This window comes from Accipiter gentilis, chromosome 3 (assembly GCF_929443795.1).
Source record: "Accipiter gentilis chromosome 3, bAccGen1.1, whole genome shotgun sequence".
Taxonomy (NCBI): Eukaryota; Metazoa; Chordata; class Aves; order Accipitriformes; family Accipitridae; genus Astur; species Astur gentilis.
Window position 1 is genome coordinate 1,814,681 of NC_064882.1, and position 27,783 is coordinate 1,842,463.

General features: G+C 38.4%; 1 protein-coding gene across 1 annotated transcript in view; it reads right to left on the minus strand.

The window, feature by feature from the left end:
• Positions 1-27,783, minus strand: part of GALNTL6 (polypeptide N-acetylgalactosaminyltransferase like 6) — a 505,186-nt gene that overhangs the window by 287,156 nt on the left and 190,247 nt on the right. Inside the window, exon 3 of the mRNA XM_049834367.1 lies at positions 17,081-17,219. Within this exon, the coding sequence (XP_049690324.1) occupies positions 17,081-17,219 (139 nt within the window). The remainder of the gene's footprint in view (positions 1-17,080; positions 17,220-27,783) is intronic.

Sequence of the window (27,783 nt, forward strand, 5' to 3'; positions counted from 1 at the left end):
TATGAAGTCATACTTTCAAGACTACATGCTTTTTGCTCTCACCAAAACAATCCTAACATGATAACAGTTTTTTAATCATTCCCAAGCAAAATACAGACCCTGATTTCAATATGTCTAGTGTCTAAAATTAATTTAATATAATAGCTTAACAACCCTGGGGAATGAATGCTTTAAAAGTGAGATTGTTTATTCTCCAATGAAATGAGAAATTATAATTCGAGAGTCTTTCATATTTACCGAAGAATGCAATCTGACAAAAATTTATTAGAATAAAAAATAAAGCAAGGTTTACTGTAGAAAGGAAAAATGCTATGTATAAAAGATTACCATTACCATCCAATTTTAACAGTGTTTAAATGAGCACTAATATTCATTAGGTAAAACTTTTTGAATTATGGTATACATGTTAAATGAAACTGAACTGAATTCCTATAGAAATATTACAAATACTGCTGAGCAAAATAATTTTATTTTCCAAAGACTCACAATTTCAGTGGAAAATTTTGCAAACTTGTATCGATTTAGAAATTGATAGTACTTGCACACATGAACTCCAATTGTCAGCCTTCGCCTGAAGACACTGCAACTTACTTGCACACTTTCAACAAATGTAGGCACTATGTGGACAGTGTTATTCAGGTAGTTTGAATGGCAGAACAAAGTGTTCAAAGAACACATTTTCATTAAAGCTTGGAATACTGGGAAATGCACAAAGGCCTGGAAATAAATCATAAAATTGATATTCAAAAAAGGTTAGTAGATTTAAGGCAGGCAGATAGGCAGTTCAGTTTCAGTCAAGTAAAGGTTTGCTCCAACATCTAACTCGGCATAGAAAAGACTGTAACATAGCTGACATCAATCAACATTACTTTCTGCTATCCTTTTCATTATCAAATCATAGTGCAACTGATAAAGGCAGATGTATTACTGTAGAGCTTTAGTATCACATCATATTCTGATTAAGGCATTACCACCACCACCACACCCCCCCTCCAAAAAAACCCCACCAAAAACCAAAAAAAAAACCCAGTCGGGAATTAAAAAAAGGCTGCAACTAATAGGTCTTTCCAAATAGTTTTCAGTAATAGTGTATTATTTGTTATTTTTAGTTTGTTTCCATCAGGACCAGTTTTTGCCCTAGTGGTATTTTCATCTGGATTAACTTTAAGAATAACTCAGAAGTCTGCAGTAACAAGATTGATTTGAATGGTAAGTGAAGATGAAAACAGGTCATTCGACGCAGATAACTTGATTCTGTATTGTGGGGGACTGAAAGAGTTAATGTCTCAAACACTGTGCTGGGGCAAGTTCTGCTTAACAAGGAACCCTGCACAGCAAGGAACCCAGGTGAAAAGCAGTCCAGTAGCACCCACCAGCAACAGGAGGGGGAGGCCGTGCTGGACGGTGCACGGCTCCCTGTTCTGATACCCTGTTCTGACAGCTCACCATGCATGGCCAAAGATCACGTCTGCAGGGAAGGGGAAGCTACTCCCCAGATGAACCCCGAGCCCATGGCCCAAAGACTACCTCATTAGCCTAATGAGTTCGAGTGCCCGCCCGAAGGAGGGGCAAAGATGATAAAAGGACACAAACTGAAGCCCCAGACATGCAAGCCCACCAGAACTGGACCCCTCGGATGACTGAGCCAACACTAGACCCAGGACTGGTGAAATCTTTCTCTCTTCCTTTTTCTCCTTCTGTCTTGTTCTTGCTTTCCTTTTCCATAATCCCTACACCTAATCCCTTTAAGACATAAAACCATTGACCAAGTCTGGGACTAGGAGCGTATCCAGCCTCCCCTAGGCCCTCCTCTGAGAAGGAGTCTATTAGGCAAGAGGGTCTGCTCTGAACCTTGTGACTCAATGGGAGCAATCTCCTTACTTCCTGAATTGACGTATATGGTTACCATGGGTTACACTGTTTACTGAGATGGCTCCTGTGGCCGTTGACCCTGGCTGGGTGCCAGGTGCCCACCAAAGCCGCTCTATCACTCCCCCTCCTCAGCTGGATGGGGGAGAGAAAATATAACAAAAGGCTCGTGGGTCAAGATAAGGACAGTTTAATAAAGTGAAAGCAAAGGTTGCGCGCAAAAGCAAAGAAAACCAAATGATGTCATTCTCTACTTCCCATCAGCAGGCAACGTCTAGCCACTTCCTGGGAAGCAGGGCTTCAGTACACATAGTGGTTGGTCCAGAAGACAAATATGCCCCCCTTCTGTCTCCCTTTGCTTAGCTTTTGTATCTGAACTGATGTCATATGGTATGGAATATCTGTTTGGTTAGTTTAGGTCAGCTGTCCTGGTTCTGTCCCCTCCCAAGATCTTGCCCTGCCCCAGCCTGCCATTGGGGGGGGGGGGGGGTGCAAAAAAGTTGGAGAGACAGCCTTGATGCTGTGCCAGCTCTGCTCAGCAGTAGCCAAAACACTGGTGTGTTATCAACACCTTTCTAGCTACTGATGCAGAGCACGACACTATGAGGGCTGCTATGGGGAGAATTAACTCCATCTCAGCCAGACCCAATACAGTTCCATACCGATTCCTGTTGTGAGAAGCCCCGCCACCTGCTGATACCTCCCAAGTTCAGTTTGCTTCTGCCATGAATAAAATGTTTAACTGATCGTTTGGTGTCATTTCATCTTAATTTAGCCTGAGAGAATTCTGAATTCAATATGACTCCCTGGTCTCTCCAGTCCAGGTCGTGACATGTTTATGTTGTGAAATGGCTCGTTTAAAAGAAACGTTAGTATAAACATACACAAAGCATCAGAAGGAAAACCTCCCATGAAATTTGATAGCTTTGCCTATGGGACCGACGGCAGAAAACTAAATCAGTCTACCTGAAAATAGTACACCAAACTGATTTTTCGCTTCAGCTTTGATCACAATAATTTCCGTGAAAGTGTTCTCAGTAATCAGTCCTGGCTATGTATGTATACTCAACATCATGCCCATACTGATAAGAGGATAAATATTTAAGGATGCTAAGAGCACATTATTTGACTAGTTTTCCACTGTTTTCATTATATTTTTTTCCCACTTTCATCCTTACCTCCATACTTGTGTTTCCTCAGATAACCAAATAGCTCAGTAGAATTTTTCATGTTTAATGTTTGAGGTAGCATTCATTCACTTTGCTCAGAAACCCATCAAGTTGTACTTGAGGTATAGGTCCCAGTAAGTTAAATTGCTAGAGGTAAGAAACCTCACACTACCTCTTCCTCAGCTTCCCTTGTTCAGTTACATGACTAATGCAGCCTCCTCATCAATGGTTGGTAAGTGACCATTTACAGAACTGAAGGCTTATTTGCTCAATGTTTAATGTTGTCTTCTCCAAACTATTCTGAGATCCCGATCAGTCATTTTAGCTAGGTATATGCCATGCCACATCATCAGCACCTGGTGCAGTCAAATAGCAGACACCTGCACATCCTGTGACACATCCTAACTGAACAGACCCAGATCTTCCCGAGAGGGCAGATTTGGGATTACTCCTAACTTTATAGACTGCCAGACTAGGGTAGTGAATTCAAGCAGTTTGCCCATTTCACAGCCAGGACTGGAACCCAGCAATGGATGGGAATGTTACTCTTTTGTTCATACACCACACAGTCTCATCATACACATGTAATATGCCAACTCTTCTCTTAGGAGCTTCAAAAGACAGCAGCTTTCAGTGATTAGGACTATTCTGCTTATACTACTAATCTTATTCCATTAATCTCACAGAACCCCTACCCAATACTCACTTTCTTGGAGGCAGGGACTCCATCTTCCTACTGACTTCCACAGTGACAACATTTTGATCTTGGTTATGGCTTCTAGCTACTACGTAATTGTAGGAGTATCAGACATGCATGATTTACTGATACACCTATTCTCCTCCTAATAACCCTGAAGATACAACTAATACACAAGTTACTCCTAAGGATGTCTCCTCCACCCCTAAACGCACACATAGTAACTGCTTGCACTCAGTCAGAAAAGATCATACAGAACAAGGGAACAACCTAGCTTACCATTACTCCATATGGCAAGTTAGCTATTAAACCAAAATAATTTGCTTCTGCAGTATAATCCTACTGCAATCTGGTACCATTATAAAGGCAAACTGGAAAATGGAAGACCATTGTGTTCTCCAGGTGGACTTTTTTTTAAATTTAAAGAAAGCATGTAGTTAAAATTTTTTTGTATTTTTAAACCATGTACTTGCCCTAAACACTTAAAAATGCAGAACTTGTCAGAGTTCAGTCAAATAATAACTAGTCTTGTGGTTATACTTTTTAAAATGAAGAAATGGCTGCCATCAGAAAAGATTATTTTAAGGGCTTGGAAAGCAGGGTCTTATTTCAGAAATGCAGTATTCAAATGACTGAATCGACAAGTTAGGAGGCAGTAAGGGGATGAATAAACAACTGTACGTATTTAGGACTCATGGCAGGAATACTATTCAAGGAGGAGAAGACCCTGACGATTGAAACTAGAAAAGCACTCCTACTTAGCATAAGCATTTTCTGCTTAAACTTAATAGAATACTACAGACTGACCTTAATAAAGTACGTAGAGATGCTTTCCTAAAGATGTGTCTTTTCTTGCATTTGAACATCACATATTCAAGTGCAGCACACCCGTACTTATTTGTGGAACAGTGCTCAATAGTAGGTTCAGTAGCTAGAGGTTAAGGGAAATACCATTTCTTAGCATAAATGTTAATAGATTTCTGCAAACTTATTAAACTCTTAAAGCTCAGAATAATTTCTGTGTTAAGTTTGAAAATTGTTTACAAATGTCTTGGTAGAAATACCTAGGAAGACATAACCATGATGTCATCCTGCTAGGCAAATAGTTCACGCCTGTATTTTCTTACTGAAGTTATTATATTAGCATTCAGAACAAAGGAAGTTTAGAAGAGGAGAATGTGCAAGCGGCATTATGCATTTCCCTCGCACAAATCCTCATAATTATTAGATAATATTAGCAATGTGGACTTAGCCAGAAAAATATTTTATAGACACAAACACTTGTGTATGTATGTATGAAAAAACTGGCACCAAATGATGACGTTGTTGATGAATCAGATACAATGACATTTTCAAGATTATTATAATAAATCAAAAGTTAAGAACCTTAAATTACACTTTCAAATACTGCTATCCTTGATCAACCTTGTCTTTCTTTCCATGATATTTCAGAACTTAATAGCTGATATTTCTTATCAAAGAATAATACTACATCATTAAATTTGTGCCTTAGAGACTTTCAGATGAGATTTTAAAAACAGAGGACCTATCTACCAGAGCATGAGCTGTTTCCAAATTAATTTTCTAAGCAGTAAGTACCTCTTCACCATCTCTGGACAAAAATATCTCCTTCCTCTCTCCCTTCCATATTAGATACATTACTAAGCACTGACCATATGTATGATTCAAGTATGTTGTTTTTCAAAACAGTAATAAACTTGGAAATCTGCATAATACTGTTTGTTATACGCACCTACCACAGAGTAACCAGAAAATGGGTACTATGAAATTAAAGTTCTTTACAAAAAGTAGAATTTATTTGTAAATAATTTGTATAGTGAAAAATGTTAAATATACATAACTGACAAAGTGGAACTTTGTACCAGCTTTGTATTTGACATGCTGTTCCTACAGTTTTGTTATCACACTGGGCATTTGGCTCCAGAAGTTCAAGGCTTCTTCATAAAAACAATACACTGTCACACCCTTTAACTTACTTTAAAACACTTAATATTGATTTAGTTAGTCTTTTGAGATACAGAATTCTGCTGGGTTGAAACAAGAGTCAAAACCAGTTTCTGAATAAAACAATTTTAGTCAGCTTCAAAGTTGCAGGGAGACTTTTAGAAGATTAAAAGAAGAGTAAGTGGTTCCTCTATTCCTGAAATACTAACCTGCCTGAGGAAGAAAAAAAAAAAATTCTCACAGAAACATCTGGAAGCTATTTGCAGCAGGCACTAATAAAATACAACTTGAAAAGAGTACCACTCATAAAAAGACAGGTAGTGAAAAGGAGTTACAATTACACTTCCTTGTTATTCACTACTGAGAGTCCTAAGACTATTATGATTTCATTTTGCAGGTTAGCCTACTGTACTGGGCAGAAATAAAGAAATAGCATCCTTTTACTTCAAGGTATAGGGATAGTTCTGTTTAATTCCCCGATGAGTTTATAAGTAGGAAAAAAAAAATCCTGAAACATCATCTTGGCTTAAGAAAAGATGCAGAACTGCAAGATTGTGCATCTTCACAGCTTCTCTGTTAACAGAAAAATGCAGAAATCTACTACCTCTGCAGAAGAGCACATGAAAGAAAATGGGCTTCTAAACTGATGAGAAAGGAGAGCAGGACTGGCACCATATCAGCCACTTTACAGCAAAAGCCGATTCATAAAAGCAGCAATTTGTTTGACCCTGTGGATATAACAATATTTTATGCACAGTAAGGGATGCCAATAGCAATGCCTTGGTCAGTTACCAGGCTCTGTGCCTTCGAGACACATCAACAACCTTGTAAACCTCCCTTTCGAATAGATAATAGCATAGGAGAAGTTAAGTGTCTTGCAGACATCCCTTTGCTGCATTTAGGAAGCAAGGTAGCAGCCTACTACAGCAGATACTGGATCATAAAAGTAGCCCACCTCCAATTTTCTGCTCTTACAGGAAACGCCAGAGAAAGTTAGAGCAAAACAGAAAGAGATTTTCAACCTTTCCTTCCCCACCCCCCCCAACCCCCCCCCCCACTGGCTTGTCAGCACATGCTCTCTTAGCTGAGCTGCTTTTTCAGATCTGACCTTTTCTTTCCCTTTATTAAAGGAACTACAGCACTCACTGGGCTCCCAGCTACTGACAAGCCCTCTATAAGCTACCAGAACAAAACATTTTTCCAGTGAAGATTTACATAGTAATTGTCTTAGCATGTCAAAATATTCAATTTACGGCAACAAGCTTCAGTCACACTGTGTTTCTGTTCCAATCTAGCCTTGTCAAACGAGCCTGATAAAGTAGTGATAACTAGTAATTTCTGCTGCTATTTCACAAGGCTGTAAAATTAGCTTGGGTGTGAGCTGATGGAGGGGAAAGTAACCTTTATTTTCACAGTGGCTCACAGCTGGGAAGCAAGCAGGCATTACTGGGTACAGGCCTCAATAAATGTCACAACATTTGCCCTACTAGAACAAACAAACCTTCTCCAAAACGTTATTGCTATTTTCATTTAAAAAAAAAAAAAAAGATTACATTGTACAGTAGAAATAGTTTGCATTATTGCTGTTAAATGCAGTAACAAACAACATGTCTTGGAAACTAAACAGGCAAAGCCCTGTGTTCTTTACATAGGTTTCCCTCAGTACGGACTTCATCATAGCTGATACAGCCGAATTAGGTGCTTGTTACTTTATGTCAAATTGCATCATTTTGGTCTGTCCTGGACAGTCTCTCCAGCAGCACTGCATGTCTTTGAAGAAATGAAAGTCACTAAGCTTGCCTCACTTTGTCCTTCAAACCAAAAGATTTCTCTAACCAAGGGAAGAGAGTAAGAGGCAGATAAGCCTTATGACACAAAGCATGTTTATGTTTGCAAAGCTTTGTTTTACAACACAGTGAGGTATAAAACCATCATCATTCAGAAAGATCTTACAAAAAAAAATAAATCGCCCTAACATTCTACGTACCCATATGTACTAAATCTAGGCTTGGGAAAAAAAATGAATACATATAGTAATTTTATACCATCTCAAAATCCCTCACAAGCCAGCTGACATCAGCAGGCATCTTAGTACTGTAATTATACTTCAGCTTAAACCTTGCACTTTATTACTCATGAGTTCCAAAATATCAGCAAGCAGCCCAATTTATATAATATATACACATATACACATGCACACACCCCCAAACCACTTTTCTGAGAGAAGATTGCAGAAATATCAGTGTACTCAAAGTTCATTCATTCAACCAAGCACACTTATCTGATTGTCTGTCAAAAGTCAGGCAGACCTTAACATAATCAATAAAAAGCCTCTATTTTGAGCCTAAGGAAAAGAAACAGGATTAGAATCTCAGGTTTTTGTCATCTCAAAGTGTGTTTTAAGCACACTGCTTCAGGAACAAACCAACGCATGACATTCAACTACCTTTTAACTTCTGTTTCAGAAATCCTAATTATCCTTTTACCACTTGCCCTTACATTCCAAAGCTACTTGTAGGCTTCTAGGAACCCTCTGGCATCTCTGGCATATCAGCCACTCCTCCCAGTTTTGTGGCAGTCCTCAGGTACCTCTCCCAATTACCATGATCATTCAAAACCAGTTGAGAGTGGCCCCAAAATGATATCAATTCCTTCAGCATTCATGGGTACATCCCATCAGGGCCCATGGACTTACTATGTCATTTCCTTAAGTATTTTAAGGTAGTCCTTCTGTGATCTACCTACATGTCTTCTCCACTCCCTTTCACCAGCAATAGGTGACCAGGCTCACACCTCTCAACATCATCTTCCATACACAATATATGAGATAAAATAACCAGCAAGACATTCCTAGGTCTGACCAGTATAACACCACAATCACACCCGGTAGATGTGGGAGCAAATGTTGCGAGAGCACTGCCATCAGGTCTCATGGACCGCATGTGCCAGCATGATCTGTAAGTTCTCATGCCTGCCGCCACATCTTGTGGCCAGTGCAGCCTTCCGAAAATTAGAGCTTGATAAGGTTAATCATAATCAAACCAAGCAAAATAGCAAGAAGTTACTGTTTCATTCCAGCCTTGCCACACATTTGCTGTCCTTATTACACAAGGTATAACAGCTAATTCTGTTGCCAGTGAGAACGTACAGCTGGCACTTGCTGTGTTTTTTTAATATTAGAGCTGAAATTTCATTTGCTCGAGAAGTATCCCATCTTATGCAAATTCACATAATTGGAAAGGAAGCAAGAATGGATATATAAGAAAAAGGAAGGCATACTGAGGCTTTTCATAATACTATTAAATTAACAGTGTATAACATCATCACTTTCACCTGCCAAAGGTACAGATCCCCCAAACATTCCACATTTCTCACAGATCTTAAGTGAAGTTACATGTACTTCCCAATTTTAGTACTGTATTATTTGAGTTAAAAGTTTTGGCTTTAACCATTGCCAAATGCTAACAGACTTGGCTATCCCAGATGTACAGAACGGGCTGGAGGGTAAATATCCTTCAGTATTCCTGTGCCTATTAAGTTTAGATTTCACAGTTATGTTTACTGCAGCTTGCAGCGTGGGAGGCTTTACTGGATTCTAAGTAACATGCAAGGCATCTAAACATACAAGAACTACTTTCCTCCACTTGTAAAAACAGCTTATTTCTTTTATCAAATTCTTTTCAGTAAACAGGAACAGACCCATCAGACTTGGGCCCTCCTCAGTGGCCTATTAAACAGTGCACTCTGTTTCTCACCAAAAGGACGGAAGGGGAACCATCAATCTTCAGCCACATTTTAGCTGTTGCTGCCATAAGAAAAGACACGCAAAGCGCCCAGAAAGTACTTGGGAATTATTCCATGTTTTTTGTTACTATCAATACATATTGTGCAGAGGAACTGACAGCAGGCATGACAGAGACAGAAGGCCACAAGTTTTCTCAAGTATAAAATATTCCTGATGCTGTTTTGAGGAGCTGCACTTCAAATGGGATGCCTTTGAAGCAACTGCAGAGCGAACAATCTGGTGAGGCTTGGAAGTGGGGAAATTGCCTATAATGTTTTGGACCACATGACTTTCCACCTTCACTACATTATTCAGTAACTACACAAAACACTTGAAAACTGGTCAGAGTAATAACCTCCAGCTTTCTCACCACCCCACTAAAAGGACAATTTGAGTTTAACCAGTTGCTCTGCGGCCAGATGAGGTTAAGGTAACACTAGTAAACAGCGGTACTAAGCAATGCAACATGTACATGTGTATGAAGGCATTTCTGATTTCCCAAAGCAAATGCAAACTAGAAAGAAACCTTCTATTCTACTTTCTTCCAACATATAATCAAAAATTCAATAGAAGATTGATCTAAACAACTAATTACTTCCATAAGTCTTATTAAATATTGTGAAGTTCAGCATAATTAAATTAGATTAAATAATTTTTCTTTTAGTGTCTTGAAGCAGGACAACCCAAGCCTCTCTTGAAGATCATAGAAGGCTGAGGGAATTCATTGGAATCTATCTTGGAGTACTGGATTAGAGATGGATTTTTAAATTTTATTTTTAAGGACAATATACATAGCTTAAACTGTGACAAATGCACTGTATTTCTAAAAAGAGAGTAATTAAATACATTCAATGCAATAACTGAAAATTTTTATAGAGTATTCAGATATGAACTACTGCATGACTGTATGACTATAATATTTATCTAATATATCCCTTTCCCCTGTGAGTCTAGTAGTTCTAGTCCTTCTGCAAAGTTTACTAAAACATAATTAAGGATTAACAGTAACTCTGCAACTATTCCAAAGACACAGAAAAACACAGCCAAACAAAACCCAAACAACTCCCCCTAAGAAATCCCATCACATAGTCATTTTAGCCTCTTTAAAAATACAAGGGACAGCAACCACACTACATTCAAGTATTCTGAAGAATTCAGGCATTCTCTCAGCTTCTGCTACTGACAAGGAAGGAGAGTTGGAGAGTTTCAGTTATGCACAATGGGTAGTGAAATTTGCTTCTTTTACTACTAAAAAGAAAGAAAATCTCATTAGCGTTCAGGACACAGAAGATCTCACAGGCTTTATCTAAATATGCATATTTCTTTGAATATGAAAATGCATTTCTTGAGGCCTGTGAAAAATTTAATGTGTAACAAAAATGAGCATAGCTCAGACTTCTGAAAAGGAATACTGCTGGGAGTGACAGTGAAGGGCCACCTCTTCACACAGCAACAGCAAGACCAGCAGTCAATGCTTGGAAACACTGACTCCAGCCCATACAGGCTAAAAACCAGACATCACAAAAATCAGGTTGGGCATCCTTAACGTACAATATGAACATTAAGAATATCAGTACAAAGTGAATCTATCTATGCCCAGGAAAACCTAAAAAAGATGGGATTTCTTGTGATAGATTATTCAGACAAGCCAACAAGCATTTGTGCATCTGATCTGTGACTACAGAAGTTATCAACAATTAATCTAGAAACTGTAGATAAAAGGGGACCTGGTATTGAAATCAAGGTACACAAACATACCAAACCCAAAGATTGTAAATTATAATGCTTGCAACTGTATTGGTATCAGGAATTAACTTGAATTCCTTGATTCAAGAATGAAAAGCTAAAAAATTGGATGCTCTAGTTTACAAGGACTTATGAGTTTGAAACTGGATATACCACAAAATTTATATTCACTGTGCAGACTAGATGACTGCAGGCATTCCCTCAAGCCTCATTAAAATCAGACTGAGTTTTGTTTGTTTGAATAAAACTAGTAGGAATGGCAGAATATTTAATAATGTTGAGAAGAATTAATAGTAACCGCTATATTAAATAATTCAAATAAGTAGCATTTGTATCTACAATAGAAGACAATACTGCCAGCATTTTTCTGAGCTTTAGTAGGTTTGCTGTATTCCAGACCACAGAAAGTGGCATGGGGCAGGTGAAAAGAAAAAATAAAACCCCTGTTCTCATGGGATTTGAACTATTTTTTAGATTGGTACAGAACTTGGCAACAACATTACTATTTAAGATTTACAATTCTCAGTACTACTGTTGTGGGAGGTGGCAAAGCAGAGCTACAGGAGCACACAGACCCCACCCAAACAAGATGTAAACAACATGTGGCAATAACAGGGTAAGATTGTGAGGCTACAATAGCGCAGGAATGTATATAAGTTAGAGAGGCTATTAATATGTTTTGGAGGGTTTTAAGGACTTGGTTTAGCTGCTTAAAAGCAGTCATTCATGATAAAGCAGAACTCGTAGCTTGGTTAATGCTCTTGCTTAACGTTGACCTATTCTCTGATTGGAGGAATAAGAAGATTCAGAAAGCCCCAGAGCCAGTTTGAGCCAGAAAAAGGAGACGTAGTAACCACTAGCCTAAAAAACAGGAAAAAGAACGAACCCACCTAGAGACAACAAAAAGACCCAATGAGAGAGAAGATGACCCCAGACCCAAATATTACTATTGGACCAGACAGACTATGATTTGAGGGGTCAGAACTTAGATTGCAAGGGTCTAACTGCCCAGGGATTTTAGCGTCAGGGCTTCCCCTCCAGAGGCACCCAGCTCAAAGATAGAATGAATTATGTTTTTTATATTGAAGGTCTTGATTAGAGATTGTGCTTCAGGGAACCTAGGGTCAAGCCTGAGGGAAGAATAAGTGCCTGAGGGTGAGTCAAAAGGGGCACCCAACGGCTCACTGGAGTCGCCCACTGCAAAGGGACTCCAGTCATTGCAACTAAAGTCTTGGGTGGGGCACGTGCAACTCCTTGATTAGTGTGTGAATTCTCAGGCAGCAGCTGCTTTTCCTGTAACGCTACCCAAAACTCATAATGTTGCCTTCCACTTCAGGTGACAAGAGCTCCTACTTTCACTAAAGCAGTCCTGAAACCCAGCGAACCTAGATGATAATCCCGTTTCAGATTTTTATTTGGAATTAAAGAAAAAAAAAAAAAATTGTTTGTTTTTTTTTAACTTAAAGCTGGGGGTGATCCTGGACAAAGAACAGAGAATTAGCCAACGTAACTTGTTGAGAGCACCCACTGTGAGAAGACTTTTACATGAGAGTGGGACACAAACAAGACATCAAAGACCACTCAGAAATGGAAAAAATATTCTTCAAGTGTAGCTGTGAGAGACAGAAAAAAACATGGGAGCTATTAGAGGCCTGCAATAGAAACATAGTAAGGACACAGGGAAGCTGTTATGTCAGCCTTAAAATAGAAGTTAACTGTTTCATTTCTCTAGGGATTTTTCCAGCACACACATTTTCTTCTCCTAAAAAGGAAAGAAGCATCAATCTGAATACATCTTGCTGAATTGCTTTAAATATATCATACTTAAAAGAAAAAAAAAAGAATATTAAAAAAACAAAATAAAATTGAGAACCTGAATTTCTCAGAGCTCAATCATCTAAGCATTTGTTTAGTTCCATCCATCCCCCTCCCAGAAGATGTATTTTGCAAATCCTGAGCCCATTTCCAAAGAGACCAAGAAAGAGAAAGTTCATTTGGACTAAAAGGAGCAAGTTTAGTTATCTGCTCTATTTGTATACTCCCCAGAAAACCAAACACTTAGAAGTGGGACTTGAAATTTCTTTGGTCTAAGACTCTGGAATAAATTATTTTAAGTGAAGTTATTTCAGAAAAATGTAGAAACTACTGTAGCTGCTCTTTCAATCTAAATAACTTTTGACCCGAATTACAGGATTCACGACTCAGTTTTGGTTGTATTTGAAGAATTGTTTTGTGAATTTTTTCTACTGATGGCAATAAAACCATTCTATTTGGTTCTTTAAAACAAATCCTAGGCAAGTGTCATGGTTTCAGTCCAGCTGGTAACAAAGCACCACACAGCTGCTCGCTCACTCCCCCCTCCCAGCCATGGTGGGATGAGGAGAAAATATGAAGGCAGGCTCGTGGGTTGAGATAAGGACAGGGAGGGATCAGTCACCACTTGTCATGGGCAAAAGACAGGCTCAACTTGGGGAAGAAACAAAACCAATTTAATTTACTACCAATCAAATCAAACCAAGGATAATGGGAAGTAAACCCAAACCTCAGAACACCTTCCCCCCGCCCCTCCCTCCTTCCCACCTCAACCCCGCTCCCGGTTCTCTCTCCCTCCTCCCCCCGGCGGCGCAGGGGAACAGGGGATGGGGGTTGGGGTCAGCTCCCCACACCGGGTCGCTGCCGCTCCTTCCTCCTCAGGGACAGGACTCCTCACTCATCCCCTGCTCCACCGTGGGGTCCCTCCCACCGCAGACAGTCCTTCACCAACTTCTCCAACATGAGTCCTTTCTGCAGGTTGCAGTTCCTCACAAACTTCCCTGGCGTGGGTCCTTTCCGTGGGTCTATCCAGTCACCAACTGCTCCAGCGCGGGCCTTCCCATGGCGTCCCGGCCATCTTGGGGGGCATCCCCCTGCTCTGGCGTGGGCTTCTCCCTCCCCAGGCTGCAGGTGGGCCTCTGCTCCCCCGCTCCCCTCCATGGGCTGCAGGGGGACACACAGCCTGCCGTCTCACCAGGGCTGCAGGGGCACCCCCTCCTCCGGCGCTCCTCCTCCCCTCCGTCCTCACTGACCTCGGTGTCTGCAGAGGGGTTCCTCTCACGTTCCAATCCCCCCACTCACTGCAGGTTCCCCTTCCTAAATCTGTTCTCCCAGAGGCGCTACCACCGTCGCTGATGGGCTTGGCCTGGGTCAGAGGTGGGTCTGACTTGGAGCGGGAGAAGCTTCCAGCAGCTTCTCACAGGAGCCACCCCTGTGGCCCCCTCCCCTGCTACCAAAAAACCCCATGCCACACAAGCCCATAACAACAAGGTTTTCAGGAAATTAGTCTTCAGCACAGACAAGCCCCTGTGCAAGTGGTATACACTAGAGACAGAAGATCAAAAACTCAAAGTCCGTAATAATAGTATCCCCCCACAAACGTGCAAAAGAAGATAGTTAAAAGCTGAAGGGTAGTTAGAAACTCCACAAAGCAAAAGCCCTTTATAACACTCAGAAGCTGACCCAACTAGATCTTGTCTTCTATACCTCACCCGAATTACCTACTCAAATTTCAGTAAGAACACCCCTTCCTGGTGTACAAGTTATATAGTTTTCCAATGAGTTTCTCTGAAAGCAACCTTAAGAGGTATGAACTATTTCACATTTCACACATGCTTCTGAAGAGAGGACACATTTCCAAAAGTGAAGTGCAGTCTGAGACTGGCCTGCATCATATTTAACACACAGCAGCTGAGAGACAGGTTTGTTTCTGCCAGTAGGTCAGAAAGCATTGTCAGACTTCTGCATGTCTTGGAAGTTCTAGACATAGACTTGCTTCAGGGTGTAACCATCAAAAGTATAGGGCCCAGCTTTGTCACCTTAATCAGTGTACTACTTAGTATGGAAAATTAGCACAAGAACATTTTTTATCTTACATTTAGATAATGTGATACAGTCAATTAACTAATGGAGTACTTGTGTTACGAGAGCTTAACATAAGGATGGTTAGAAGGACATGACCCAAAGCAGTTTACTCAGGACACTACCAAAACATCCACCATAGAAGACTTCACTGAACGCCCTAGAAACCCAGCTGAATGAGAACATGAAAATGATGCAGATACCTGAGGACACAAGCTTCCTAAACGAGACACTTAGGTGAAAGTCACTAAAGGACTTGTGCAGGGGGAAGGGGGGCAGAGAAAGGCTGGTGTAGCACTGATTTGTTCTTAATATGTCACTTCTGACAACACATCGCTCACATTGCTTCTGGGGACATGCATGGAAACGTCATTGACTGTGTGGACAGTAGTGGGTGAGAAAAAAGTTGCCAGAAGACCAAGCTACAAAAAACACGAAGGGAGGATAAACATGTCAGCTTCCTTTTGTATTTAGTAATTGTCCTCTGCAGTTTTGCTAATAGAGAAGGATGCTTATTGTTGGCATATTTATTATGCCAACAGTGTAATTTAACACAGCTTTGACGGTGTACAGCTGTACATTAGAACTCAAACTTCTTGGAAATGCTCTTGCTATGAATAATTTCAGGTAACTTGGCAAATTAGAAGGCAAACCAAATATATGAAACATACAGTTTGTTAAAAAAAGTTCTTTCTTTTGACTTAATTCTATGCAAACAATATTAATACACACAAATTAACAGATAAACAGTGCTTTCTCAAAACAATGCAACATGGCAATTAAATAAGAAATGCCTTCAACAAAAGATTTTTTTTTGTTAATTCCTCCACTGTTAATTATTTTTTTTAAATCTTACTATGCAAACATTTATATACCGTTCATTCTTTGAAAAGGACAGTTCTACATTTGATGGAACAATAAGTGTTAATTACCACGATATTTCTCTTCACCCCCTCACCCCCAAGAACTTCTCTCAAGCTCTCAAGTTCTGTTCAGTTCCCTGAAGCATTTCAAACTAATTCACACAGCAAAATTGTATAGGTTAAGAAGTAAGTAGGTATCTTAACCTGAAACATTGTATAATAAAGGGAGTTATACCCTAAGAAAAATACAAACCTAGTCACGGAGACAAGTAGTTTTGTCACACTCCTGTACCTTTCCCCCATACACTACTTGCATAACACCCAATTAAGAGAGCGAAAAATCACCACATAAAGAGACAAATCATCCCTCTAGAGGACTAAAGCCTGAAGCCTAGAAAGGCATACATGCCCTTTCCTGTTACAGATAGAAAGCTTTACTCTTTGTATAAGGGAGCCCAAAATTACAGAACATGAAAAGAAAGTTATGTTCACCGAGAACTGCATGACCATTTTTAGCTTAGTAGCTAAACCCCCCCAAATTCCTCATATGCATTTCATCATTGCTCATTCTGTTTTTACTTAATTCTATACTGCGTAAATCAGCTGTAGTATCAGCACCTGTAAGCTGTAGCTATTGGACTGCTTTCACTTTTTATGTAACAAAACCCAAAAGAAACATTTTGGAAAACACTGGTCCAAATGTTTAGCCAAAAATTTTAGGCAACTTGTCACCCTGCCCCCCCCCCGGCCAAAGATCTGCAGCTATTACCAAATGAGAACCTGAAAACCTATGTGAAATGTTATTTATCACTGCCTAACAAATCACTACCCAGAAATGCCACGAAAATAATTTTGCAATTAAAAGAGGTCTTCTGTAGTCTTAATGTGTTACTAATAAGATCAGAGGTCAGTTTAGAAGACAGATAGAGCAAATGATTCAACAACAGTGATAAATTTTCCACTTCCTAGTTAATGAAATAGTCACTTTTTGTTGACTGAGAGTTCATGTTTGACCTTCTGGGAAAACAGGTTATTTAGAGATATACAAAGACAAAAACTTAAAATCAAATAGTCCAGGAAACAATTTACGTACTTAGGATGTCGTATGTCTGGCAGGGATCGTTCCAGTGCTATATTGTTGCTAACAAATATGTTGAAGCCATTTTCCCTATAAGCAGAATCATCATGGTCTTCCTCTGTAAGAGGGTATGGTTTTCCGTGTTCACCTTTCCCTACGATGAAACAAAACAATTATTTGCCTCAAACTGACAGTACAAAATGGACTACAAAGACAAAAATAAGTTAGACTGAACTTCAATTAGTACACTGTGTCTGGAACATCTCTAAGGAACTTCTTGCAATCCTTAGCGACATTCCTATTACTTCCAATACAAAAATACAAAGTAGGTACAAATTAACAGGACTTGGAAGGCCTTCTGAATTCACCCAGTTCCTCTAGCTTTCCTTCTTTCCAGAGACACAATCAGCTTAAAGCCATTTTATACATAAAAAATTGAATTGTAAATTACGCTAAGACCTTTTTGCATCAGAATCAAGCCTTCATAGCAAAGTTATGAACAAATGGATCAGTTCCAGCAATACTCCTTTTGATTGATATGAGGAACCTGATTACTCAGTTACTTTACATTTTAGCAGTCAGATCACCCCTCCTCCCCCACCTTTTCCAAACCAACTTTAGCATTGAATAAGTTTAGAGTGTCTAACTTTGCAGAATAAGTGGTAAGGAAACCAAATGTTTTGTTCTGGGCTCCTTAAACACCCTTGCACTCCAAGGGAGCAGGCAGATGTACTCAGTGCTTCTAATATCTCAGCACTGCTGATTTGGTTTCAGAAACTGGTCACTTTGGTTCCCTAAAGAAACCATCTGCTCGCTCCCTGGCAAAGCACAGACTTTCTGTTCCAGCTTTTTATTCCCAAGTTAGTTCTCATCATCAGTCACTTGGCTTAGCTTAGTACCTACCTCAGGCAACTATACCTCTATCTCTTCCAGTCAGAGCACAGAGAACAAACAAAAACACTTCAAAGAAAATCAGTACATAAAAGCCTTCACTTCATCTCAACTATCTTTATTCTTCTCATTCTTGCAAAGGATGAGCTCATCAGAGTTTCTAAGCCCTTCATGCCTACTCAGGTTCTCCAGAAGATACATTTTCCTCTACAGTTAATTGATCAGCTTATAACCTCTCTATCCCTCGCCCTCCAGGCCCACTCATAAGAAAATATCTCCTTTTACCTGAGCTCTTTTAGAGAAATTAATCAACTTCCCAGCTGGATTTGATAAGTGACCAAGGCCACCTGATACTCAGCTAATCAGGAGCAGCTGCAGGAGAGGATGAAGAGGAAAGCAACTACAAGCTGAGAGAAACATCCAGTATCCTTAAAGCCCATGAGCCTCTGTCAATGCTCTACTTCATATTGCATGTGCACAAAAAATTAAAAACATAGAATATGCAATTAAAGATGCTATAGTTACTCAATTTTAGAATTCTTTTGCAGATAAAATAATCTGTTTTTTTTTATTCCAAACTTTGTGCATATAATTACAATTTCATATAAATTCTTAATGAAAATAATGTTACTCACAAAGTAAAAAAGTTAAGTTTGTATTGTGAAAAAACTGTGTACGGTATTTCATTACTAACAGGTATCTTGTAATTTTTATTTTCAAACATTGCCAAATGCATGTAACACTAACATAATACAAAATCTGAGACTAAGCTTCTATGTGAGTCTTTATGATTTCATACTAAATATGGGGAGGAACTATAATATTAAAGGAGCAGCTGATGAGTCAGAGTACTACTCAAAATTCAATAGTACAATTATATAAAATCTGTTTCATAATACAGTAACAAGAAGCTAATGTAATTCAACCGCCAGGACATAGAAATTTTAGCCCCTCTCTTTCAGCATATATTCTAAGTAGACCCAAAGTAACTATTTTAATTTGCTTTTAATAAGAGATTTATCCAGGTAGTTAATAATATAATGGAAATTCCAGAATAAATGACCTAGTGATAAGACATACTACTGCTAATCGATGTTTTTGGAATATAATTTTCTGTATATTCCAGCTATTCACCCTGTATGAAGAAAGGTGGATTCTTTGCTTTGCTTTTCTCAAAGAAGTCCATTTGGCTATTCAGGAGATGAATATTTTTTACAGCACTACAGTTTCTTCACATTGTCCCCTGCTAAAGAAACTGAAGACAAGTACTTTTAAAGTACTCTTCCACTCTTCCTCACTGAATATGGAGCACTATCACTAGCATAAGCCAAAGAGTAGATATCACGAGTTGCTATCTAGAGCAACTCAGGAACGGGCTGAATTTTCTCACATCATGCTGCAGAAGTATTTGACCAATTGCAGTCTATAAATTGATTTTGCACTTATATAGTAAGTTGGGCCATGAGGTGCACTAGAAGTTGCAAAGCATGACTCTTTCCTAACACTATATTAAAATATACACATAGAGCATTAACAAGAGCTTGTGAGCTTTTATGAATCCCCTGAATATTTCTCCCAGGTTGCTTGCTTGCTCTCTCACCCTGCAGCTCCTCCCCAGTAGCTGCGGATCAGGTAGTCATCTATCAGATGCAGCTGAAAGCAGTTAGCTAATTTCTCTAAAAGAGCTCAGGTAAAGAGACCCTTTCTTATGAGTGACCTTGGGAGGAAAGAAATAGAGAGCTTAGAAGGTAAGTATTAAAAAAAAAATTAAGTACAACTTTTGGATAATCAGTAGGCCTGAAGGGTTCCCTTTGTGCAGGAAACTGCCATATATAAGTCTCCTCAGCATCACAAATTATCATAAGCACATTCAAACTCTGTTCCATCACTGATTTGCTTTCCTAGATGACTGACAGAAATTGCCATCACTGCACACTGGTTTGGAGCTGGACTATCCAAAAGTTTACCTAAAATGCCAGGGTGACAAAGGGAAACTTCACAATGCAGGAATAGTAAAATTCTGGTGAAAAAGAGCATGGAGGAGTTTAATATCCTGTACCCACCAATAGACACATATAAGCCGTCCTATACCATTTGTTCTGCCTGAAGGCAAAATAGCAATTCAGAAAGTGCATCAGGGCTATAAAGGGAACTGAGAGTGAAAAAGCCAGATGGTGAATTTTTGGCCTTTTTGGGTTTAAAAGGGGGCTCACCCAAATGTGATGGATAAAACCAAGCCATCACTAAGACCTGATACTGACCCTCTCTGAGGCTAATTTACAGATGCAGCATAAATAACCCCAGAAACCAAGGACAATCAGAAGTTTTAGTTCAGTTACTTGCATTTTGATTTTTCAAGGAGGGGGAAAAGGAGGGGAAGAACCCAAAAGCACAATAATGACACATATATTCAACCTGGGCCCAAAAATCCCATCAGAATGCTTCATTGCATGGGCACCCTAACAGCACTGTTTAATTAATACAGTTCGATTCATTCCAACCTTTGTGATTACAGAGTTATTAAACTGATTTTCAACTCAGTACTCAATGTAAGCAATTTTTTGCAAATAGGCTAGATTTTTTCATTAAAACACTATGATGTTTTTGGAGTTGACATCTCTACACTGCTTATATTGTAAGGGTTTTAATGCACCATCACAAAATGCTTCTCCATAGATATTCAGATAAAAAAATGTTAAAGTAAGATATTCTAGCCATTCAGATAAAGTACTGGATTGGCGAAATATCAGATGCTCTAGAAGGCTTTTTTAGCCCCACTCAAGGATGTTACTGTCTCCTAGGAAACAAAACACTCTATACCTAGCCTTAAAGGTTTAAGTTTCATGCTTGACAACTTGTGATAACTGATAGTTCAAGAACACCTCAGTTAAAGCATCTTCTGCTTATATTAAATACAGATACAGCAGAAGGAGAATAAACCCTCTTGTTCAACAGATGGCATGAAATGAAGAGGATAAGGGTGAGACAAGAAAATAAAAAAACATTCTGTATACTCAGTACAAATGTGTAACAGCAGAATAACGTCTCTGGACCAGCCATGGTGGTACAGTTGCCAGGTATGATAACAGGGGTATTGTTGGCAAAATATATCATCTGTAAATCAATTTGAACATGCAACAGGAGTCCTGCACTACTTCTGCATGCAATGGATAGGGGACCTTGCTGAAAATTATGAACAACAAAAGACATTGCAACAGGTTCCGGTTTCAGGGTCTTTGGGGTTTTGTTTTGGGGGTTTGTTTTTGTAATTCACATGAATATTATTTATAATTCAATAGGCATGGTAAAAAAGATTGGCTTTGCCATATAAGTTAAAGGAAGTTAAGCAATTGCTTGATACCTTAACACAAGAAACTAAGTGGATAAATAACATAAGCCACTCAGTGTCTGTGGGGAAGAACTGTGTACAAATCTGAATTATTTACTGTTTATACTCGCTGCTATTAGTTTACTCAGGCACGACTTCACAGTCACACCAAGTCAAGACTATAATTCAGAAAAATATTTAAGCACACCCTTTAATTCAAGCATCCTTTAATCCAGTAACATTTGTAACAGGGAATAAGAATTCTCCATGTGCTATATTCTTTACTAAATAAAAGGAGTTTATTTTAATACGTGAACCTACAGATAAGTAAGTCTTCTTACTTACAGTGCATCTTACTATTTTGGATAAGATAATTCTGCCATTTTTTTAAAGTGTATTATGAATTTTGTCTACTACCCATAAATATTCCATCCATAATCTAGTACAACATTGTCTGTGCACATCACATGTAAACTCAGAGCCTGTCCTCTCTCATGAAAGTTCTCAGGGGGAGAATAGATATTTAATCTTATCCTAGAGCAATATTTAAATACAGAACTGGAGTCCCATGGCAGGGGGAGTGATTGGGCTTCTTAGCAAGGGTAGACAGAGGAACACAAATTCCAAATGAGTACAGTCACCTATCAGCTTCAAAGAAAAAGTGTAAGAAGGGGAAATAAAGATCATCAGCTGAATAAAAACACTGAGTCAGACATCATCTTCCACCTTCTTGCCCCATAAACTTCTACACAATAACCTTTTACACTCCCTGACAGGGGAGTCAGAATGCAAGTAGCCAGGTCAGAGAGCAGAAACTGTTTGAAGCAATCAGTAGTATCTTTCACATCATTTCTGAATTTCCCTAATGCACAGCTGTATACAAGTTTGCCATCTTGTGCTGTGGAGATGGACTTCATATTATTTTGATTAATAAGTATAATAAGATGATCAATTCAAATTGCCACCACATTCTGCTTTTTTGGGGAGTGAATTTCCATTTGAGTTCAAACAAAATGATTTTGTTCCTTATTTTTCCTTATCCTCACAGACAGGAGAGTGAGGTGCAGCACATCTGCTAAAATACTCGTTAAATTATCTTGAACAGAGAGGTGATTTGATAAATGCACAAAATAGATTTTTTTTTTTTTTTTTCTTTTGACAGTAAATGTCTTGGCTTCTCTTGGTGGAGTCCTCATTGTATTTGAAAATTTTGTATTTTGAAACCTGTAGAAAACATGTATGTGAACATTTTTTATCTAAAATTAGTTCAAGAGTCAAATCAGGGACTAGTACAGACTAGTCCTTGGCAAAAAAGGGGATAAAGGAAGTTGTTTTATCAAATCACTTACTCCTTTCTGCTTGCTTTGAAAAAAATGCCTTTTGTGGTTTTGCATGTTTATATTAATTTCCAGTAAAAAAAGTACAAAATCTTTAATTCAATAAATGTATGAAGGAATTTTCTTTTCCAATTTGTTATGGAGAGAGAAAATTAAAACTGCATATGCCTCACATGAAAGTAATTGCCTTCATATCAAATGAGACTATCCAAGTACTAAAAAGTGTATATATATACACATGTCATGGATTTTCAGATACAAAATAAGAACATTTTGTAACCATCTGAATAGTGAAACAATGGGATAGGCAATCCAGGGAACTGTGGAATCCATAAATAGTCAAGAAAGAAATGATACTGTGCCTCAGGGAGCTGATCAATACAACTCTGGCCATCTATTGAGGTTGATCCCAATCTTTAATTTCTATGAACTATATGAGAAATAGGAGGAGGACTGAGGATAAGTTGCTGGAATTATATTTTTCCTCAGAGTCAATAAAACTTGTATCAGAAACTGAAATGTATTCATTACAAGTCTGTTCTACTTTTCCCAAACTTCTCAGAATATCCCACTAGTTGTACAACTTCATGAGTCTTATTTATAAGAAAGCAATTTAATTGATTTTACATCAACAGAAACAGGATCAAAAATACCTATTTATTTTTTTTTGCTACTCTACCTCATAAGAGTTTGGAAAGCCATTGCAGTAAGATTTACAATACTTTTAATTATTTATTACATAACTCTGTCAAAGTCTGAGGCAATATAAAAGGCTTTCCCTTAGCATTACAGACACAGCTATAATCAAATCTTATGCAATTGGGAAAAATAAAAACCCTGTCAAGGAAATCCTGAACAATACATTTTTAGCAAGAATAAATAATTTCTTTATAAATACATTAAAAAAATATTTATTACTGTTTCAATATGAAATTACTACAGAAAACAAACAATCCAAAATTCACTCCAGTTTTCTGGTAGAAAGCACTCAAATTCCTACTATTTTATTACTCTTTAGATGCCAGTAGCATATACAGGTTTTCTCTTCAAGGACCATGTAGTCCTCAGCAAGTGGTATAGAAATGTAACTGGGAACAAATATGAGGCCTTGTCCTTCCTGGATTGCTGCTACAGTAACATGATGCTTGGCAGGAGAAATATGAACTAAATTGCTTCTCTTTTCATGAATGGCTTTATACAAATAGCATAGGTTGGGAGAAAAAGGGAGAAAAATATATAACTTTAAATTTTGTTATTTGACTGCCTGCTTGCATCCAGAACTGAAAAAAAAAAACCAACCAACCCCAACCACAAGAACAAAAAAACAAAGAGAGAAGAATATGCTGCTCAAAAAATTTTAAAGGCTACATTCATATTGTACTGTATGTTTAGAGTATTGTTTGCTCAGCATTCATGTGAAATAAAAATGAAAAGAACCTGTTGCTGACATAGAAATGAGATCTATACTTATAGCAGTGATGTGTTCCCCCATCCCTCAACAAAAAGAAATCCCATACTGGGGTAGGAGGTAGATATAGTAAGAGCATTTCCTGGAGAGAAGAGGAGATGAGAGGGACAAATGGGAACCTCTGAAATATTTTATGTAAATTTGATAAGAATTTCTGTAAAAAGAAATGCATATAAATATGAAAAAAAATTGTGAAATACAGCTTAACTGCATTAGACATAATTTCCAGATTTCCATAGAGTAACTAGGCCTGGACTGACTCTTCACGTTAATCTGAGATCATAACTTCTGTGTCAGACTGCAAGGAAAAAAATGGCACAAGATTTTTTTAAGAGTCCATAAAGTGGGAGAAGCTGATTACCAGTATTCTGTATACATTAAGGGCATAGTAGTGCTTCATGTGCTCTTCTTAAAAGCTAAAACAACAAACAGCTAGCAAAAGACACAGTGGTGAGGCAGGGCAGCTAAAAGATGAGAAGAGCAGTAGTGGTGGTGAGCAGAAGAATGAAGCAGTATAGCAAGGGGAGCAAGAAATAGCATCTGGCAGAGTGGCAGAAGCCCCAGGTCACAGCACCAAAGCTCTGGCAACTTGAACTGGGCCTTGCTGAATCGCAGGAGTCCACAGTTCCCAAAGTAAGGAAGGTTTCAGTTCAGGAGTGGGGAACAGTCAGCTGGCCTAGCTGTTGCCTTGCTGAAGAGGACTGCAAAATTTTTATTGCTATACTTAAGGAATTAGCCCTTATGTTATTTGTTTAATGAAATATTGTTTGCCGAGTCAATTAATTTGCAAGAAGAAAAAATGAGCTCAGTGCTCTTGAGATTAATTCTTGCAGGTATCTAGGCATTTTACTAGATATCACTTTAAATTTCAACCTGGCCCTTGCTGTTGGCAGTTGTGTCCTGGCAGAAAAGGTGCATTATACATCTAACAGTTGAAACAAGCCACCTCTGCTTCTGATAACTTTTGTATCACTCATTCCATTTTGGTTATTTGGAATCAAGACACTGTGCTTTATCTTAAATATGTGCATTCTCTCAATCAATAATTAATTCCCCGTGCTTTATGAAACATTAGAGTAGTGCTTCCCTCACATTTTTCATCCACTTGAAACATTAAAAATGCAGCCTCTGAATTTCCAACATAGGCATTGCAGAGTAAAAATACAGTGTGTGTGTGTGTGTGGAAAGCGATTGCTTTAAAATATGTCATGGGGTTAACCAGTGGCATTGTTGTGTTTCAGCAGAAGGGTGAAGCGTAAGAACTCTGAAAAGTAAATTGTCTGAAAGCTTGAACAAACTCTTCACAAAAATAAGTAAGAATATTCAAAAAAAATCTATGGCTTTTAACACTTGCTGCAAGTACTACAATGGCTTGGCAGGCAGCAAGACTCATTCTACCCCCTTTCCCACTTTTATAAGTCTAGGAAAAAAAAAAAGGAAGAAAAAAAAAGACCATACTATTTAGTATGTCCGGTGTATTTAGAATGCCGCAGTGTACAATGGAAGATAAGCAGCAACACATGCTGTTTTGATGTGAGCTGCTCTATCACTACAGCAGAGCAGCAATATCCTCAGTAGCATTCTGCAGGCTGAGCTCAATCTAATCGTAGCTCTGTAGCCAAGGGATGCACAGTACATCTTCTATTTAGTCTTAACTACTTATCACCAAATGCCACAACCACTAGAATGCTTTTTTCATTTAACATTAGAACAGACGGGCAGTAGACCATTAATCAGAGCCAAACACTGAATGAGCAATCATGTGAGAAACAGAATTCAGCCATAAAAAAGGCTTCACAGTTTGGCTTAGTAACTGAATGACCTGCTAGGATAAAAAGGACCTACTATGGAACAACATTACCTGAAAAAAAAAATCTACTAATAGTGGTAAGGTGTTTGTTTCAGTGCTTAAAGAAATTAATTCATATAAACTTCATCTAATAGTCTCTAGTACCAGTGGGTCTTCTATAATTAATGCATGTGTCCAAGCTGATCTCTTGGAAAAGCTCAAACTGAAGTGTTACTAACATGGTATATACAGGAACTAAACAGCTCCACAAAGTTAATGCAACATTACAGTTGCATAGGTACAGTTTTAGAAAGCCCAGACGTACAAAATGACAGGGTTCTAACAGCTGTAATTAACATGGGACTTTTCCCTCCCCCTCTTTTTTTCTTCATTCTAAGACGTATTATAACTATGTGTCATTTACCGCATACCATCACAGGAAAACAAATAGGATGTGACATGTAACAAATCTATTAATAGGAGTTCTTTAATTTTTTAATTTTCTTTTTTTTTCATGAATTCAACCTAACCTAGGTCTAGAAGCTGACTTTGTGGCTGTTGCACAAAGAAGATGGAATACCATGTAAAAAAGAATTTAGCTATGAATGAGTCAACAGTGTGTAATAGCGTAGTTGCTCTTGCACTAGAAGCGCTACTCCATGATGCATATCCTACAGAGAAAGAATACATGAGCTGTCACTGCTTCCAGCAAATTTAGATTTAGCCTGTAAGACCCTTACCAGAAAAAAAAAAAAAAAAAAAATTAATCTGTTTGTACATATGAACATAGTAAATATTTACAGTTAAAGTTTGAGGCAGACCCAGGAACAAGAACTATGCCACCTGATTCAGTGACAAGGCCATTCTTCTTCCTTATGTAAAGCTGACAAGAGTGTTCATAAGCAAGTAGAGTTTGCACACTAAGGGCCAAGAAGGTAACTTCCTCATTTTATTGCTTTCTCAGGTCCACTAGGATCTATACATTATAAAATACATTAATTTAATATGAATTATTGAAAAATTAAAAATACATGAGTTTAATATGAAACTGAAGCTGAGTATGCAAATAATGACCTGGTTTAATAAAAAAAACAGGCACCCCCACAAATTCAGAGATACTAGAATTATCCTCAAGACAAGAAATATAAGCCCAGGGAACTGTACTAACAAGATGTAGCAAGGTGCAGTTATGGCAGATAAACAATGGAAAATCAAGTTACCTCACGTTCTTGGAATTGGTCTACCTAAGCCCTTCTGCTTTACTTAAAACATAATACATTTTTTTCTACCACACCCAAAGTAACACTTTAAATCTCAATGCTCTTCTCCTTTTCACATTTTCTTTTGGCAAATCAGACATGTTACTCTTCTGAAAACTGTTTCAATACTACATATACTGCTGCATATATTCACCGCTACTGAACTTAATGCTTGACCTGCTGTGAGCACAGCTCTACACAGCCCTCCTCCTCCCTTGCCATTGATTCATCTATTTCTGAATAACAGGAGTCTAATTAATGCCAACTATTTTTCAAATCCCTGACACAAACTTGAATAATTTTCCTGTACTAAAGCCGACTGAAATTTCCAGTCAGTATATGCTGTGGAATCAAGCAGAGGCAGAGGTGGAGACTCAAAAAATAACCTTCAGCCATGAACTGAACAGATTTTCAAATAATTAGTTTAAAATATGTTCTGTTCAAAAGGACAACTCATCACCTACAAAACAAAACTAAATATTTATCCCAAGGACCACATTTATACATATTTCAGCAGGAACCCACATATGCACATTGGGAACTTTTATGAAAAAGTTCATTTAATTTGCTGAAAACTGATGTTTGGATTCAGCCAAAAGTATTTACTGAATTTCTTTCATTTTGTTGATGCCTGGGTTAAAAGAAG